The following is a 20,095-nucleotide window of genomic DNA, read 5'->3' on the forward strand; positions in this document are numbered from 1 at the left end:
TATTTTTTGAATTTGTTTCTAAATGTTATTAAATAAATAAATTACATAATTATAATATGATCTAAAATAAATTATATTAATTAAGTTTTTTTTTGATTAGCATTTTTCGCAATATACAAATGTGTTTTGTTTTTATGTGTTTAATAATTATGATTAATTCGAAAATTTTAATGATTATTATAATTTAATTAAAAAAATATTAAAACTTATTTTAATAATAATAATAACTGTTTATATTATTATTTTTCTTCTTTTGTTTTTCTTTTTTTTTTCTAAAATATAAATGGTATAATGTTATAAAACAAAACTCAAACAAATAAATTACAATTATTTTATACGTAATGATTTATTACAATAATAATATTCGTAATGGTATTAATGGAGTATTATATTAATGAAAATTTTATATAATTTAAAAGAAAAAAACAATAAAATAAAAATATTTGAAAACAGGAAGAAAAAAATTACTCAAAAAACACATTTTACATTTTATAATTTTTTTTTTCTTTTTTGTATTAAAAATTATTATTTAAGGATAAAAATTTTTTCTTTTTTTTTTCTTTTTTAGTTTTTTTTTAGCTATAATTTAATTTTTTTTTTATAAAATTATTATTGTGTAATATCTTGACTTTTGGAATGTTTACTGTCCTGAAAATAAATTAGAAAAAAGAATAGAAAATAAAATGGCAAAATAATTTTTTGAAAATTTTTTTTTTTTACTTTTTTTTTTGAATTTGAATTTGAATAAAAATAATTTGTGTTAAAATTTTGTATAAATATAGAAAAAATAAATTAGTATTTAAAGTAGTATTTAATAAATTAGTATTTAATTTTTTTTTTATTGGTAATTAGTAATTGTAATAAAGTTATTTACAAGCAATAAAAATTTCTATTTAATTACATATTATTTAAGGATTCTAAATTATTATGAATAAAAAGCAAATTAAGGGGAAAATGAAATTTGTCCCAAGTTTTTTTTTTTTCATTTAAATACAAAAAAAATTTGAATCTATTTTAATTTTAAATTTTGGAGTAAATTAAAAGTGAATAAATTATTTAATAAAAGTATTAATGTACATAATATACATGGTACGTTATTTACAAAAAAGCGCATTTGAAAAAAAAAAATAAAATAAAAATAAATAAATTTTAAAATTTATTAACTATTTTGTTATTAAAAATTAAATAGTGCAAATAAAATAATAAGGATAAAATAAATAAATATGTAATTTAAAATTTTATAAAATAATACCTATATTTCAATATTTTATATATATCTATTTGTATAAAAATGAAATAGCAATAAATTTTGGTTTATTTAAGAATTATTTATAATTTTCTTCCAATAGTTTTTTTCCGAAAATTTTTATATACTTATATATTTTGTTTAAATTTTCATTACAGAAAAGTAAGAAAAAAATTTGTTCTCTTTAAAATTATTCAATGTCATGCTATCAGGCCACGAAGCTCAGAAAGAAACCAAAGCGAATGGGAATCAATTCGTTGGAAAATCCATTTAAAAAAAAAAATTTGCAATTTTTAACGTAACCAATATTTTCTATCTTCCAAATGGAATTGTATTGAATTACAGAGTAAAATTTTTTAATAAAAAATTGGGGATTAAAAAGAAATTGAAAAAAAAAATTCCAAAACAATAATAATTATTTAAACATACTAAATATGATGAGAGTTACAAAAAATAATTAAAAATTTCAATCGGAATAATTCGAAAACAAAAAATATTAAGGATTAATTTTATTTATCACACTCCGATTGCAATATTCCGGAAAATAATTTTAGCTTGGTGACCTGATACTGATGGATATACATATTATGTTTGTGTATATATGGCATTAACTTAAATTATTGCAGTTAAAATAAAATTGGTAAAAAGTATTTATTATTAATTGGTTTTAAGGTTAATTTATTTTTAAATAAATGTAAATGTAATTATTTATTAATTATTGTTAAATTTTATATTTAAAACATTGTAAAGGAACAAAAGAACAACGAATAATATTATGATTAAGATAAAAATCTATCTTCATTATGGTTTTAATAATTTTTCAAACAATTTTTGAAATTAAAATTTTTATTTTGTCAATTAGATCTTAATAATATTAATAAATATAAATTAACCTTAAAATATTAGGATACTAAAAACATATATTTAAATTGAAATAATTATTATTTTGCTATTATATATTTTATGTATATACGTATGTATATATACTATGCACTTGTGTACATATAACATTATTTTATGCAATACTCGTAACAATATAGTCTTAATATTATTTTATATTCAAAAAATTTTAATCATTTTGAACAACAACTGAAATTATGTTAAAGGAACAAAGTAAAAAATTAAACTAGAAAAAATTAGTATAACAGTTTTAAAAAATCTAAATTATAAAATTTTAATTAAAAAGAAAATAATTTATTTATGTAAATAATTTTACTTTTAAATTTTTTTAATCTGATTATTAGGAAAATTCATTACAATAATAGCGATAGAAGATGAAATATTGTATTTATATATATATATTACATTATATAAAATATTATATTATACGGAAAATTAATATAAATGGTTGCATATGCTCAAAAAGTAAACAATTATAATAAAAATTGAATTATTATTTAATTAAATTTAATTTTTCTAATATTAAATTTAAATAATGATTTTAATGTTATATTGTATATGAACCACCTACATACATATTTATTGAATATCTTTATATTATGCTCAATGAATTAAAAAAATGTTATTGGTGAGAATTTTTAAATTCAAATATAAAATTGATGAGATTTGTAAAATATTGAAATTGTGAATATTGAGCTATTGTGAAAAATTGAAATTTTTTTTTTTTGTTTGAAATTTTTATGAATAATTTTTAATTTTTTTCATTATACGAGTAGCTAATTGGTTTTTTTTTTTAAATTTTCTAGGAATTTTAATTTTTATACAATATGTTCGCAATTATCTTATAAAGTTTATATGGCTAAGATATTTTTAATGCAAAAAGAATGAGAATGAGAGAGAATTACTTTTTATTTTTTATTATAATCTTTAGAAAATTGTATTTTAAAGGTGGTTTGGATTCTTGTATCTGGTACAGCTATTTTTCCAAAAAAAAAAAAAACTTATTGTTTGCGGAAAAATATATAGCGTATAAATAAATTCTTATCATATCGAATGCTAGGCTACATCTAAAATAATTTAAAAAAGAATTAAGTAATATATAATTATTATACTAAAGTATTGTGACAGAGATACAATTTATGCCATTTGAATGTAGGTATGAGCCTATCTACTCTCAGCTAATATTATAATATTATGTAGAATATGTAGAATAATAACGTATTAATGAATTATGGTTGAGGCAGGGATTGTAGTTATTGATATTTTGTAATAATAATATAGCAGTTGGCAAATTGTATTTAACCATCAGGTATATAAGTTTATAGGTGTAATATTGTTTCTATATATATATAAAAATAAAAAGGTGTCATTATAAACAAAATTAATAAGAAAGTGTTCTTATTATGTGAAAAATTATGCAAAAATTTTATGCAATGTTACCAGGCATAAAATTATCAGAAATATTTTTTAAATTCATAAATTGAATTCGGAATATAGCAAATGTTGCAAAAGCACTGGACATTTTTTAATAAAACACAAAGTGTATATATGTAACTGTAGCACGATCTTCGGAAAATAATGCGTTAGTGCTAAAAAATTTACTAATAATCGTTAAAAAGTTTTGTTAGCACATATTATTGATTTAACTACCATTATCTTAGTGGTAATTATTAGTGCCAAAATAATCTGTCTTCAATCGGGATTTTTAGAAAAATCAATTCCTCATATTACCTGAGAAGCATAATATTATTGAGAACATGCGAAATATCCTTCATGCGTGCACTATTTTTTTTACGTTAATCGTAATATTTCTTATGTATGTTGCCGGATATATGTATGTTATCTTTAACATACGAAATATTACGTTAATAACATTCCGTAACAGTTTTCAAAGCTATATGCAGCGATAAAAGAAATATTTAATGTTATTTGAAAAAAGAAAATGGTGGAATTGAATTATGGCTAAAGTTTTGTCTTATTTATCGTTTTTAATTTTTTGTTAAAATTAATTAAAAAAATTTCTTTTAAATTTGAAAATTTTATGAAAAATTATTATGTAAAACTTTTTTGTTTTTCCTTTTTTGAAAAATTAAGTGAATTATACGAAGATTTGCTTTGAAAAAATTTTTTTGATTAAAAACTATTCGATGAAATTGAAAATTTTTATGTAGAATTAAAAGCGTTTTGTTTTTTTTTGTCAATATTAAAAAAATTAATTAGTTTTTCTTTTATGAGGAATTGCGATTTTTTTGGATTTTGCAATGCTTGTTGATTGTTTTAAATTTTATATAATTTTTTTGGTTTTCTCTTAAAAATTATAATTTTTTTTTTGTTTTGTTGAGAATTACTGAGTTTTACAAGTGATAATTAAAAAAAATAAATTAAATATTTTAATCTATATTATTAAATTTTTTTTTTAATTACTAGTATTTTAGTTTTTAATTGTTTTTTATTTTTTGGTTTGAAGCAAACATTTTAATATCATTTTTGTTTTTTAAACTTTATTCAAAATTTAGTTTTTTTTTTTTGTGGTTTTGTTTTTTTAGAAAATTACAACAATAAATTTAACTATATTTCTTTTTTGGTTTTTGCCTATAAATCCATATTTTGAATATGGTGTAATAATTTAATAAATAATGAGTAAAAACAGGTATTAAAAGTTGTTGTTGTTTTATTTTTAAAGTTTTTAGTTTGGTTCTGCAGCATTTTATAAATTTATAAATTATAATATTAATAATTTAAACAAAAAAAAAAATAAAGAACAAAATCTATACAGTTAAAAAATAATATTCGATAATTGTTATACAAGAAAAAAAAAATGAAATAAAAATTTTTTTCTCTAAATTTTTTCTATGAAAATTTCATGCTAATTTTTTTGTTTTAATTAATAATTTTGTCTTTTGCAGCCAGAAACAGAAAATTTTAGCGAGAAAAAAAATATTTTTATATATTTATATATATACATTTATATACATATTTTTTTTTTGAAATTTTTTATTGTTTTCATTTTTTTTATATGCATTTCTTTTTTTTTTTTATTTGTGTTCTATTTTGTTTTGTTAAGTATTTGAAATTTTTTTTTTTTAATGATGGTTTTATATTAAATATAATATTTTAATAAGAATTTCTAATTAATTAATTTAATGAATAATCACAAGGATCATACTTGATCTATTTCATCTAATGATTCCAGTTTAGCTATAGGAGCAAATACTGTAGTCCAATTATCGCTATCTTCCATTGTTTGATTAAACGATGAAAATTTTGAGCATCTAAAATTTAAAAATTAGGGATAAGTAAAAAATTTAATCATTTTTATGTATACCATTGTAAATTAAAATTTTTTAATAATAGTAAAATATTTGAAAAATATAATGTGTAAGAGAAAAAAGCAAAAAATATATTATAACGTTATGTTCTTTTTGTCTATTTAGAGTAACTTATTTAATTGTAAGTAGTGAAATTTATATTGCATACCTTTAGGATGAACATTAGTACTGAAATTTTCTGGTGGCATAAAGATCGAATTATAGAATGGACTAATTAATTTTGTTAAAATGTAATTGTACAATCTTTTCAAACAAAACAATTGTGGTTACAATGTTGTTTTAATCAAAATTCAATAAATCTTATAGTAGGCATTGATTAAATATAAGATTAAAAATTTGTACATTAAAAACTTAAAGCCGGATAATAATTCAAGTAAGGAAGAAAAAATAAAAATAAATTTGTCATAATAAAATTAATTTATTGTGGGTGATATGGTTGAGTGTCGTTATGTAAAAATCTTGTGCCACGCACATAATTTTGTTTATAGAGACTTACTTTTTAACAAAATTGAAGGGTTTTATCATAAATTTGGACATTTTATTTACTTTAACTTTTAAATTTTTTTTTAAAAACCACAAAATTAAATTTTATGGTGTTTCAAACATGACTCATGGCTAAGATAATTGTGACCAGTATAAGATTAATGTAACCCCTAGTAAATATTCCGAAGCAAATAAAATTACCTGAACAAACTCTTTTCGTTTGATGTAGTTGCAGCACATTCCGGTTGTGAAATAGATCTCTGTACATTTGTTCGTTGTTGAAGTTGTTGCTGTTGTGATTGATGTGATAACTGTGGCTGCTGTAATTGTTGTTGAGATTGCTGTTGTTGCTGCAATTGAGTTTGTGATATTTGTTTTTCAGTGATTCCTCCAGCTAAATCAAATGAGAAATCACTTTCGGACGGTTGAAAGGATGTCGTTATTTGTTGACCAGCTAATAACTGTTGTTGTTGTTGTATTTGTTGTTGTTGTTGCATTTGATGTTGTAACTGTTGCTGATGTAATTGTAATTGCATTTGTTGTTGTTGATGCAATATATCCAATATTGTTCTAATATCTTTATGTAAATTTGTTTCTAATGAATCGATACGTTTTGTTAATTCACCTAATTGAATTTTAATTGAGCTAAAATTATAAAATATTATGAATATTAAGTAACAATATATATAAAAAAAAAATTTGTATACCTAATTTCTGAAGATTTCGCACAATGATGGACACTACTACTAACACTATGATGTGGACCACTACCACTGGTCGTTATATGATGATAAGATGGTAGTTCACTATGAATAGGTATATCACTTCCACTGTCTATATGATGTTGTTTCGGTTGTTTTCTACTATGTTCTCTAGATGGACAGAAACATAAATTATTTGTTGGTGTTGCACTCAATGTAACTGCATCTGTTTCCCTATATTGCTCTTCATAATCATCTGTTATTGAACACTGATGACCTAATACATTTAATGGATCTGTAATAGCACTTGCTTCACCTGTTTCTTCAATTTCATTTGATTGTAATATATTAGCACCAGCAATACCATCACTTTCATCAACTCGACCAGTTAATGTTATACCTGTTATTGGAATATTTAAATTGGGTGGCGGTTGTCCATTACTTCCTCCACCTCCATTATCTACACCACCACCTAAACTACCAACTCGACTTTTGTGCGTATTAGTTTGGTGTTGGCTATCTGTTGGCGATGCTGTTAATTTATATTTGAAAAAAAAATATATATTTTTCATTTGATAAATATGGTCAGGCTACATGTTTTTTAAATATTAATTTAATACATCAAGCTACATTCCCGTAGCAACGAAAAACAAAGAGTGTTTTTGAAAATATTGAACCATTTGTATAATTTACAATTGAAAGTGAGTGTAATTTTATTGGATGTTCAAGCAAACTATTTTATATTTTGTTATTGTGCAATTTATTTACAATATAGTTTACATTATATACAAACACAGTAAAAACTGAAAATTCAAAATAACATTAAATTTTATAAATAAAAATAAAATATTGAGATTCACATGAAAATAAACGTAACGTAAGGAAAATAAAATAAATAGCGAGCGAAATATTTTAATGAAATAATAAATCACAAAAGTTCACAAAACAACAGGACTTTTTGGTAGTCATTATATAATTATTATTTATAAAGAAATTTACAAGTAAAACCAATTTTTGAACAGAAATAAAAGAAAATCAATAAAATATATTAAGTGCATAATTAGAATTAAATAAAATGAAAATTGTGTTCAAGCTGATAGAAGAAAAAGAAATCTTTGGAAAAATTAAGAAAAAAATAATAACGCTGCATGAAAGCACATTTATTGTTTAAGAACTTTATAAAAATAACAAACTTAATATCCTGATCATACTACAACGAATGATATGTTCTTAAATAAAAAAATCTGTTTATAGAAAATTTTTCTTCAGTGCAACTTCATATTGGGCTGCCATAGTCGACAAACATTCTTTGGTAATATCGTTGCATTATTAGCGTATTGCACCATTGGAAAATATAAATACCTATGTGCGGCTTGACTGTGTACCATTTGTGTAATTTACAAAAACTTATTTAACACATTTCCAACAAAATTGGAAAAGGCGCGCTTATAACTTTAATTTTATATGTCTGTTCGTCATTTCACCTGCTTTTTTAAATAGAAAGCTTAATTGAATCTGTTATACACAAATCGATCTTTAATAGAACACCTAATTTTCTCTGCTAGAAAATATTCAGTCTAACTTAGTTGTACATAAAATTTTCAAAATTTTTTAATATTCTAAATACCGAAACCTATATCATAATTTTCGATTTTCTACACAAATCATTATTAATAGTATACAAGTTTCTTGACAATTCTGGTCGAATTATAATAAAATGAGTTGATTATAACACTGTCTTTAAACTGAAAATTTAAAAATAAAAATCGATGATGATATTTTAATGACATTTTTATTTACTGTTGAATACCAATACTATACAGAAATTTCAAAGGGTTATTGTACTTTAAAGGATATAAAAAAAAACTATTTTTGATGGATTTTAAATTGATTTAAAAAAAAAAAAGAAAGAAGAATAAGAAACTCGTAATAAAATTTGTAATAATAAAAAAAAAATAAAAATATAATAAAGAAAGAAAAATTAAGCAATGTTTTATTACGAGTATAAAGGATATAAAAATTGGAACAAAGATAAAAAGTTATTTGAGGACAACGTCAAATACTAAAATAAAATTCTAAAACGAATTTCGTTTGAAAATAAAGAATATTATTGGAAGATATTATATTTGTATTATATAGACATGAATTTAAGTTTTACACTAAAATAGAATTTATTTTTTGTTTTAAATCAAATTGTTGTTGAATTATAGGGCAAAGGAAAATTATTTTTCAGAATCAACCATTATTTCATAATCTAGGTTAGAGAAAATATTGAAAAATTCCTATGACATTTTTAAGATATGAAATAACTATACATAGGTACTTGAAATTATTTTAAATTATTATAAAATGAGTGTAGAAATTTTATTGATTTTTTATATGCTATTTTTGTGCATAATTTTCCAATTTTAAATTAAAACTTATTATTCTTTTAAAAGTTCATAACTTAAAATTCTATAAAAAATATTTGGGTTTCAGTAGTTATTGTACTTTTATTATAGGAACTAATATCAAAGCGTTTGGCAATATAAAGATTTTCTTTTGAAATTTCCAGTACTGGTTATTTTGCTTAACTCAGACAAAAGAACGAATTAAAATTATTTAAGGGCAAAATCAGGATTTGAAAATTGATCGTCGATTATAGGAAAAATAGAGGACAATAAATCCTAGGAGGAGTATAGAGCTAGACATCATAGACTATGCCATGCCCCAGTTTCATTGCGTCATAGAGTTTTCAACCAGTGATTAGCCTGCCGTAGTTTTTTTTCTTAGTTATTTCATAAGTATTGTATTTTAAAGCTATAATATTGAATATAATTTTTATAGTGACCTGACCGGGGTTTGAACCCGAGACCTTACGGTTAAAGGACTGGTGCCATAACCACTACACCAATGGTCAGGCTAGCCTATAAAGAATCTGTTGTACCAACTGAATATAAAGAAGGATATAAAGAATCTGTCATACCAAATGAATAAAATTTTTTACACTTTATTAATTTATAAGAAGGTTATAAATTTTTTGGAATTTTAATTTTATATAACAAAAGATGTTGTAATTCACAATATTGAATTTAACATTTTGAATTTTAAAAAATATAAAATCCGCCTTTCAGATACAGTGTTATATTGGAATCTTTTTGTTTTCTTTTTTTTTTTGTGTGTATATTCAAAATATGTGAAACACTGTAATGAATAGTGTTAAGACTGTAATGAATTTCAGATGAATAATAAAAAATTTTATATTACTCAAAAATTTAATTTTCACTTGTTGTATTGTCTCATATAGAAATTAAAATTTCTCACACAAACATCCTATTGGTATTAACAATAAAACACCTATAAAATATAATATAATACATACAATGTAATTATATAGATATAAATATATAAGCTAGCTTGTTATACAATAATAATGGTGCTGTCAAAGTGTACAAAATATCAAGAGAAAATAATTAATACATTGCGTTTTCATTGCGATTAAATTAAGAGAAGAAAAGAGAAAAGGTAAAAAAAAAAATTAAAAATTTAAAATTTACAACAATAGAAAATGAGAGAAAAAGAGAGAAAATAATAATACTATTATAATAATAATAATAATTATTGTTAACACATAAATTTTTTTCTGAAAGCGTAGGAAGCGAAATAAAATCAAAAAATTTTTAAGCAAAATTAAATTTTAAATAAAATAGATAAGTTTTGACACTCGAGTATTTTAAAATAAAAAAAATTTATAAAATAAAAACAAGAAGATAATATCAGAAATAAATAAGAATAAAAAAAATAAGAAGAGAGGAAAAACAAAATCAAATTCACAATTTTACTGCCACATTTAGTAGTTAGTGATTTTTCAAATTAAAAAAAAATATAAATTAAGAAAATTTTTCTTATGCACCATTTGAAAGAGATCTATGTTGTTTATGTGTTCTCTGATCATGCTGCCTATTATAGTTGGAACGTTTTGTGAACTTTGTTGTCTTTGATGTGCTTCCTTTGAGGATTTTGATTTAATTTTTCAAATTTTTTTTTTTTATTTATTTATTATATAATATTATTGAAATGTTGGTGAATTAAATTTTTTGAGATAAAAAAAAAAAATAAAATATAAGTAAATTTAATTTTAATAATTATGAATGAGATAAAGGGGTTTAAAAATGTTTAAAACTAATAATAAAAAAAAGGTAATTTTAGTTTAATATTCATACTTAATTATGATGAAAAAATCTTATTCTATATAATTTGAATTAAAAATATTTTATTTACCGTACATAAAAACAAAAGTGTCGTAATACAAATGTTCTCAATTTATAAATATAGTAATTAAAGCTTCAATGGCTTGAAGCGTAGTAAATAAAATTTTATAGTAAAATTAATTTTTTGTTTCCCTTTTTGATCCCCACACATATGGTGTTGATAAAAATCATGTCTCAGTTCCGTATTTCATTGTTAAAATTAATTAAAACTATAAATTTTAAAGCTTGGAGAGCAATAGTAATTGCTAGACTGCAGATTAGTGAATAAATTTGTAGACTGTAAGATTAGTGAATAAAATTGATAAACTGAGTACATAACATCTAAAGAACCGGGAAAACAGTACACCGTGACTACGTACAAGAATTCATAGTACACCCACCACCCCCACCAACTACCTGAGTACGGAACGTGCCTTGCAAAACACGCTCCAAATCCCATAATATTTCTTATTTGGCTTACACGGAAATTCAAAATTCGAAATTACTTTGGAACCCACTTCTTTCCAGTAAATTGTTTTGGACAGACGTTGCCTTTTCGTCCTAAAAACATTTGTAACTATTTTACATATAATTTCTTATTTACTCCCATATTTTATTTGTAACACTTTTATTTTTATACTTAAAAATATTTAAAAACAAAATACTTCTTTGAACAATCTATGATTCAAAAGGAAAACTATTACTTATATATTTGAAAAAAAAAACTCCTAATTTTAATGTAATTAAGGTAAAAAAAGGGTTATAAAAGCTTCTTTAAAACTTAAATATTCATTGTAATCTAGAATATATAAAAAAAAGAAAATACAAAATACCTGTTCTCGTATAATTATCGTGATCACCACCAATTGTTCTGTCTAAATCGCTAAGATCATTCGTTGAGATCCTATCGTTGGGATTGTCACATATATTTCCACTACGATGGAATGAATGTTGTCTATGAAGTCCAGTGCTACTATAAATATTAAAGATATTGGAATATATTAATTACAGCATATTTTTTAAAAAAAATATTTTTAATTTTAAGGCTATAAGTAAGTTTCATTTATTGTTCGAAATTTAATAAGTTACTTAAAATTGTTTTAATACTTACATTCTAATTGATCTAGTATCACTATTGCTTTTGTCTCTATCATGTGATGTTGCTCTCATATATCTATGTCTTACTTCTACACCAGCTTGTTCTTCCTACATTTTTAAATATATCATGAGAATTATATTGTATAAAATTTTTTTTTTATTTTAAAAATAATTTGGAATAAAAATAAAATATGTATAACAAAATTAGACGGATATTCGCGTAAATTTTGTGTATTACTATAAAAACCTTCTTAATCTTAAATGATACAAATTTATGCGAAGATCTAATATAGTTAACGCTACTAAGGATTCAAATATTAGTAAACGTAAATTTACTTTTCCAATGCGCAACGATTGACTGTCGTATATTCACTTTTTTTATGGTTGAAGGTGCCATCAGTAATAATCGATACGTTACGTATCGTAAATAAGACCAAGTAATTCTTCTTGTAAATTTTTTCAAATTTTTCAATTTTTGATATTGAAATCGAGATAATCAATTAAATACTCAATTAATTTTATTTGAACTGAAAATAAGTACACCAATAATTATTTTTCTTTTCAACATTTCAGTATCCAATTTCAGTATCTTTATTGAAAATGTTTTTAATTGAAACTTTCACGAAAATATTTATTATACTAATTATACGGTATGTGCGTACATGTATAATCGATAGCTATAATTATAAATATAATTGATAGCAACACTATAAAATTCAAAATAAAATATTTTATATAGCTGAACTAAACTAGGTCATAAAACATTTTCAGTAAATTTTTGAAGTGCTGGTTCATGCTATAAAAAAATCTTTAATTCAACAACCCAGTTTTCAATCATTAATTATGTAATTTTATTATTTAACATTTGGATATTATTGTATATGATTTTTAACTATATGACGGAAGATGAATATAAAAAACTAAAGATTTCAAAGACATAATGCTTCACCAACAGTATTGTTTAAAATAAGCGAAGTGTTGCTTTCACAAGTTTTTCATAGTTTCCGTTAGTAAGAAACCTATTATTTGACCTTTTCGAAATTAAAAATTTCAGTTTTATATGTTCGTCTATAATTTGAATAAGAACTACTTTGATTTGTTAAGAGATCATGCACTATAGTATTGCATTTAAATGTTTTAAATAATGGTGTGAAAATTAAAACATTTAAATAAAATATTTTTACAGATATTAATACATATGTACCTATTCATATATAAATAATCAATAGCATTTTAAATACTTACATCTCTCATATTGTACGTTATAACTAAATTATTAACAAAACTGTCATAAAATTCTGGATACAAATCTAAAACATCGAGTAAATCCTCTCGATGAATTTTATGCAAATCACAATATGTAAGCGCTCTAACATTACTATTCGATTTACCAATTGTTGGATATATACAAGGATTTTCACCAAAAATATCATCTTTCCCTAAAGTATAAAAAACATAAAAAAAAAATTCAGTTGTATATAATATAGTTAGAATATGCATTTACGAAATATGTTACTGGCAAAATTTATTATAAAAATATTTCACATATAGCCAAAATACTTGCTCTACATAGATAAGGAATAAAAAAATTTGTAAATAAAATTTCAGATTCCATGTATTAAATGTAAACTTAAAATTTGTGATTTAGTAATTTAATGATTTAGGCCAATTTATATCAATCTAAAGCAATCTAGGCAAAATGTTTGATTCTCATCCGAATAAACAAAGCAAAACCTTTAAACAGGTTGATTTTAAATTTTACCATAAAACTACAAATACACAAGCAGAAATTAGCAGTTTTTGTTCCAAATAATTGCCGTCCGCAATGCATACAGTAATGCAGGTTACGTGATTGTATTAAATTTGGCATACAGAGTTTTCGGTGTAAACGATCGTCTCCATGGTACTTAAGCGTAATAACTATTTTTAAGAAAATTTCGGTCTGTCGGTCTGTTGTGTACATTTTATATGTGTGTTTATTTTGGCTATGTCACGGATTGATCAACTTTTGAGACATATCAGGGCTCGAGAACTGGATTTTTTTTCGGGCCGACTTTATATTTTTGCATATATAAATTGAAATAATCAACCAATATTCTTGAAATTCCACATATAAATGGAAGGTGTTGAACGAATTATTTTTTCGCAAAGATAAGGCCCGGAAACCACACGACGGGTCTATTTTTGATATTTTGCCATATCTACGAAAGTAATTGATGGAATTTTTAAAAGTGAAATTTTTAGGGAATTCAGATGGAATAAAGCGAAACTCTACAAAGAGCAAAATTAGTACTTTTCTGGGTATGTTAAGTGAAAGACTATTAAATAGTATTTGAAAAGCATTTTCATAATCTTCTGTACCACTTTCGCTAAACTAGATAATAAAAATTGAAATCGGATATGTGCTGACCACATCAATTTTTTTTTGTTATCACATATTGAGAAAATGTACTGGATAAGAACCCAGAATCATACACAAAATTTCGAAGTTATAAAAAATAAATTATTTTTATAACTCCGATTGCCGGTAACATTATTCTTTACATTACATGCATATTATTGAATTTTTCAGAATTTTTCCATTAGTTTCTCTAAAATATTTTTAGTATTTTTTTTTTAAGAAATAATTCTTACCTAAAATTACCATAACTACATCGTCTTTTAAAATTTCTATTGAACCACGAGCTATGAAATAAAGTGATGTTAAAACATCACCTTTATGGACTAATGTATCACCTGGAGGTGCATGTGTAGTTTTAAATTTAAGTGATAGGGCTCTGTATAGAAATAAAAAAATATATGTTAAGAAATAGAAAAAAAAATCAAATGTTAATATTAAAATATTACAAAAATCTTATATAAAATATTGATTTAATTAATTCTGATTGAATTCATCAAATATTCTCTATATGTAATTCTCTATATGTAACTCTATGTATAATTGTTGTAAAATTATATTTTTATTAAAAATAAACATTTATAATTTTTTATAGGATAAAGGTTTATCATTAATAATTTATTCGAAAAAAAAAAATTTTAAATTTCTAATAATAAAAAAAAAATTTTTCTCTATAAAATATTAAAAAGGATTCAAGAAAAATCTACTGCGTATATTATCAAGGCTTTTAAATTTATTGATTAACTTTTATGTAAAAAAAAAATATTAGTTTTATTTTTGGTTTCTTGTTTGTTCTTTGTTTGTGTAAATAACCAGAATGTATAAAGTTATTAATTTATTAAATTTAATAAACGTTTAATAAAGGTTGGTATTTTATTTTATTAAAGTCATCTGGCGTAACATAAAAAACTGCATATGGTTATATTTTTTTAATTTTCCTTGAAAAATAATTCATTTTGAATTAAATATAGAAGAAACATGAATTTAATATTAAGCCAGTAGGTACTCAATAAAGTAAAGGCCATTGGGAAGGCCAGGAAGTGAAAATTCGTACAAAAATTCTTTAAATTTAATCTGAAGTTTCAATCGAAAACGATTGATTTATAGAATAATAGAAAAACTTTTACATGGGGTATTTTTATATAATATTTTTGTGACATTAGGATGATAACTAAAAATTTATGCGAAATTATTATTATGTAATACAATAGGTTTAATTTCATCGGCTCTCCTCCGGTATTCTTATATAATTTTTCAATAAATTTATTTTTCTAACTTACTTTTTTATACACATATTTTTACCTTAAACAACCTGGGCTGGCACCATCAAAGGCTGAACAATTTGCTAGTAGGTTACGATTTAAATGAAGGCAAATATCAGCTTGCAAACATTCTGGAAAACCTTTCAACACTGAATTCATATCAATGCCATTCGTATATGTCCACGCATGCTGAAAATATTCCTCTAACCTTTGTCGCAAAGGATTTGGAATCTATACATAATATTATTATTATTATATACATATAAGAATTACAGAAAAAAAATAAAATTTTATATATCACAGTTTTCTATATTTATCATGTAATACGAAATTATTTTAAATTGCAATTATTATAAATTATAATAATATTCACCTGATGAAATCTAATAAATTCTCTAACACGAAGCATTTGCGTGTGATATCTTGCTGTTCCGGAATATAGTCTTTGTATAATTGCCGATACATTACCAAAGATACTGGCATACATGAGAGCTAAAATATAACGAAAGTATAGGGAAAAGAAAATTTCCAAAAATTAATACAATTTTTAATAAATTTTTCATTATTTTACTGAATTGTATATTTTATTGTATTCTATTTGAAATATAGGAACTCGCTACACACATAATATTATCTACACTATTTTTATTGAAATACAAATAACTCAAACAACAAGATCACTCGAAATAATGTAGAATATCTAAAAATAAAAACATCAGAATGAAAAACAAATCATCACAAGCTGCATCGAATTCTTGAACGTCCTTGTGGAATCACCTATAGAAATATATGTTAAAAATTTACGAATTGCAATCGGTGAAATAACAGCTATTCGTCCAATCAGTCAATCAATCTCATCAGTAATTTACAAAAAAGGTGAAAAATTGAACAACCATAACCTATATTTATGTATATATGACTAAAAACAATTCACAACATTTTACGAGAAAACTAATGCAATTGTTGTAAAATACAAAATTGGAAAAATTGAACAAGCGTTCCAAAAGAAATTATATTTTATATCCAAAAACTTAGTTTGGGTGAGGGGGGGTAAGCAACGATGACTTGACAAACTCTTTAATATTCTAAATTACATTTTAGTCCTACATTTTTTTTTTGTCTAAATCTACACATAAAAAACAATCACTTTTTTTTTTTTTTTTTGTAACACAATGAAAATTTTTTACTTACAGCCCATTAACATAACACATATCGTAAAAATTTTTTCAGCATCTGTATTTGGTGCAACGTTACCAAATCCGACTGATGTTAATGAAGTAAATGTAAAATATAAAGCTGTTATATAACGAGACTGTAATTAAATAAAATTTAATATTAAATAAAATATTTACTTTTTATTTAAATTTAATTTTTACAAAATTAAAGTATTTTCAGTATTAAAGATTTTTTTTTTTGTTAGATTTTTGAAAAAAATTCTTAGCGATTGTGTGATAACGCAGCTGTATGTATATATATAATATATCATTATTATGTTGGTATATCACATATCTTTCTTAAATGGAAATAAGAAGGATATCTTTGTATTTTATTTCCATTATTAAAAGTTGATTTTGTTTTTAATTTATAAATTGTATTGTACAAAAAATAATTGTGTTTTCTATAATATTTGATTTTATTTTTAATATACAATACGTGATCTTTACTGAAAATACTGTGAGATCTTGATTTTTTTTCTTATTTTTATTTAAGAAACTGGATGTGCAGTTATATAAAAAACTCGACGAAAGTTTGAATGTTAACTATTTAGTTTATTTACAGTGCTTTAATTTACTTTAATTACAGACCTCTATTTAATCACTTTATTTAAAATATATTGAAAGTTTAATGTACTGATTTTACGTACGGTTTTTAAAACTGATAAAAAAACTGAATAAATATTTTTCGAAAATTTTTTTCATAAATCTGAAATTCAGTTGCTTTGTTTTATTCATGAATACTCGTTACTGAACTCGTTAAAGAATCGGGGAGTGCGTTTTTTAAATTAAGCTGATAGAGGCTACGGTTCCCAAGATATCAGAACTTTCTTAATAATAGCATTTTGAAGTTCTTTATGAAAATCCAGTGACGTCACCATTATTTCAACTAAATTTTAATTTTACACTTGCATTTACATATCTTAATAACTGACAGTATTTAAATGTAAAAAAAAAAGTTATCATACAAAATTCTCTCCTCTTATACATAAGTACAATATTTCAATATAATTAACATCACAATGTAATAACCGCACCTCTATATAACAAGAAAAACATATGAATCAATTCTAACATAAATCTGTCACATTCTGATTATTCCATTAAGTATATATAAGAAATATAATACTAGTTACTAAATATTATACTAGTTACTAATAAATATAATACTAGGTACATGATGGAACAATTTGAAAGATTATATATGCAAGTATTTAGTAACGAGTCTTCTTGATCTACGAGGAACCAGCTACTTCGAATTTTCGAAGTAACAAGACGTATTGAAATAACAAACTGAAAATAATATTCAAAAATTGATTTCAAAAATATTCCGGCTATTGGAATGTTATTCGATAAATAATAAACTTATTATTAGCCTTAATTATTAATAAATGATTAACTTATTATACTAGCCCATTTTAAAACCCGTGATAAGATATGTGAAATTTGGAGGCCATTTTGGATATTATATTTTTGTATTTATATGATCTGAATTTTTTTATTTTATTTTAATTAAGTATGATATTGGTTATTGTATTAAACTGTTATATTTTTAATATTTATTTACATTTCTTAACCTTTAAGCTCTTAATAATTTTACACAACAAACCGAGTATTAATAGATATGAGTTTTTAATTTAAAAATATTTATGAAAATTTAATTATGTTTAATATGTTGTTTAAATAGTTTAAATCCCAAAAATTTTATTGTATTTAATTTAGTATAATAGAATGATAAGTCCTTTATTATCAATTAAACTTAATGAAGCTAATGCTCCTTAATAATCATATTTTATTTAAGAAGATAATTGAAAGCATAAAGTATTGTTTTCATAAATAAAATCAAATATTAACACATCAGACAATACAATTTATAAATAATGTAAAATATAAGTAGAGTTTTTATTATTTTTATTTTTTAAATCTTCTATCAAATTTATTTGCAATTATTCTGAACATTTCTTTTCATTTCGTCGTCTTCTAGTTCAAAACTTAATACATTTCTGCAGATTTATTTGTGTTAAATTTAAAACCCAAAAAACCAAAAAATAAAACTTAAATAAAAAAAAAATTTTAAATTTTGGTTTCAAAATTTCATGCAATTTACATGTCTTTATTTTTTTTTAACGAAAACATAAAAACTAATAAGAAAAAAATTATTAATTTTTTTCTTTAAAAAAATTAAATTTCCAAATCCATTTATCCCTTTATGTAAAAAGAATAAAAGGAGGAATACAAAAAGCAATCATGCATTTTACCAAAAAAAAAATTATTTTTTATATCAAATTCAATTATTATGAAAAAAAAGCAAAACAAAACATTTTATTCGTGTCTCGTATCAAAAAAAAAAATGTCGTTTTATATCAAAAAAACAAAAAAAAAAAATCAAAGAAAAAAATTGCATATATTTAGAAGTTTTTTTTTTTTGTACTGGATATTTTTGCGAGCATTTTATTTATTTATTTATTATTTTTTTTTCGCATTTGAATTAAAAGTGAGGCGCAAAATAAAATGAAGAATTGACTCATAATGTTTAAAAAACTAAAGAAAATAGTAAAAAAAAAACCATAGTAAAAAATAATGATTTTATTTTTATTGAATAAAATCTCCCCACCATTCTCTCTCTCTCTCTCTCTCTCACTCTATCTCTACTATCTCACTTTTTCTTTACAAAATTTTTTGTAATAAAATATCTAATACATATCCAGAGTACAATACAAAAAAAAAAATATTATGTGTGTTTATGGTTATATGCAATAAATTTTCCTCTGAAAAAAAACAAAGAAGAAAAAAGATAAGATAAAATTTTTATATAATTTTTTTTAAGATATGTATTTATGTATGTATATGCATTTTTTTTTTTATTGTAATAATAAGAAAAAAGGAAAAAAACAATCGTTTTTCTCATTGATTTGTTTCTTCTAATATTTTTACACAATACATCTTCATCATTATTAATCATCATCATAATCGCATTACCATCATCATCATCATCGTCATCATTGTATAATTGTCATCATTACTCTCGATAATATCAGATATCGGCGTTTTACTTTTTATTTTTTTTTTTTGTTTTATGTTTTCTATGTCATGACAGAGTTTTCCAGCAATTAAAATAAAGAGTACTTAATTCAAAATTCATGTTTTTGTTTTGCTTGTTATTATTATTATTAATTTTTTTTACTCATTTTTGAGTATATTGTTTTATTTTTTTTTTTCAAATCTTTTCAAATTA

General features: G+C 22.4%; 1 protein-coding gene across 4 annotated transcripts in view; it reads right to left on the reverse strand.

Moving 5' to 3' along the window:
- Positions 1–506: 506 nt before the first annotated feature.
- Positions 507–20,095, reverse strand: part of LOC129611219 (potassium voltage-gated channel subfamily H member 7) — a 125,178-nt gene continuing 105,589 nt past the window's right edge. For 2 of the 4 annotated variants that reach the window (XM_055524229.1, XM_055524227.1), the window contains 12 exons: positions 16,838–16,958; positions 16,020–16,138; positions 15,687–15,877; positions 14,621–14,763; positions 13,232–13,425; positions 12,000–12,094; positions 11,722–11,861; positions 10,552–10,647; positions 6,666–7,191; positions 6,160–6,603; positions 5,313–5,418; positions 507–648 (listed from right to left, as the gene is read on the reverse strand). In XM_055524229.1, coding sequence (XP_055380204.1) covers positions 610–648; positions 5,313–5,418; positions 6,160–6,603; positions 6,666–7,191; positions 10,552–10,647; positions 11,722–11,861; positions 12,000–12,094; positions 13,232–13,425; positions 14,621–14,763; positions 15,687–15,877; positions 16,020–16,138; positions 16,838–16,958 — 2,214 coding nt within the window. In that variant the 3' untranslated portion in view covers positions 507–609. The remainder of the gene's footprint in view (positions 649–5,312; positions 5,419–6,159; positions 6,604–6,665; positions 7,192–10,551; positions 10,648–11,721; positions 11,862–11,999; positions 12,095–13,231; positions 13,426–14,620; positions 14,764–15,686; positions 15,878–16,019; positions 16,139–16,837; positions 16,959–20,095) is intronic. The other 2 variants (XM_055524228.1, XM_055524230.1) reach the window with 2 other exon arrangements.

This window comes from Condylostylus longicornis, unplaced genomic scaffold (assembly GCF_029603195.1).
Source record: "Condylostylus longicornis isolate FDR11 unplaced genomic scaffold, ASM2960319v2 ptg000048l, whole genome shotgun sequence".
Taxonomy (NCBI): domain Eukaryota; kingdom Metazoa; phylum Arthropoda; class Insecta; order Diptera; family Dolichopodidae; genus Condylostylus; species Condylostylus longicornis.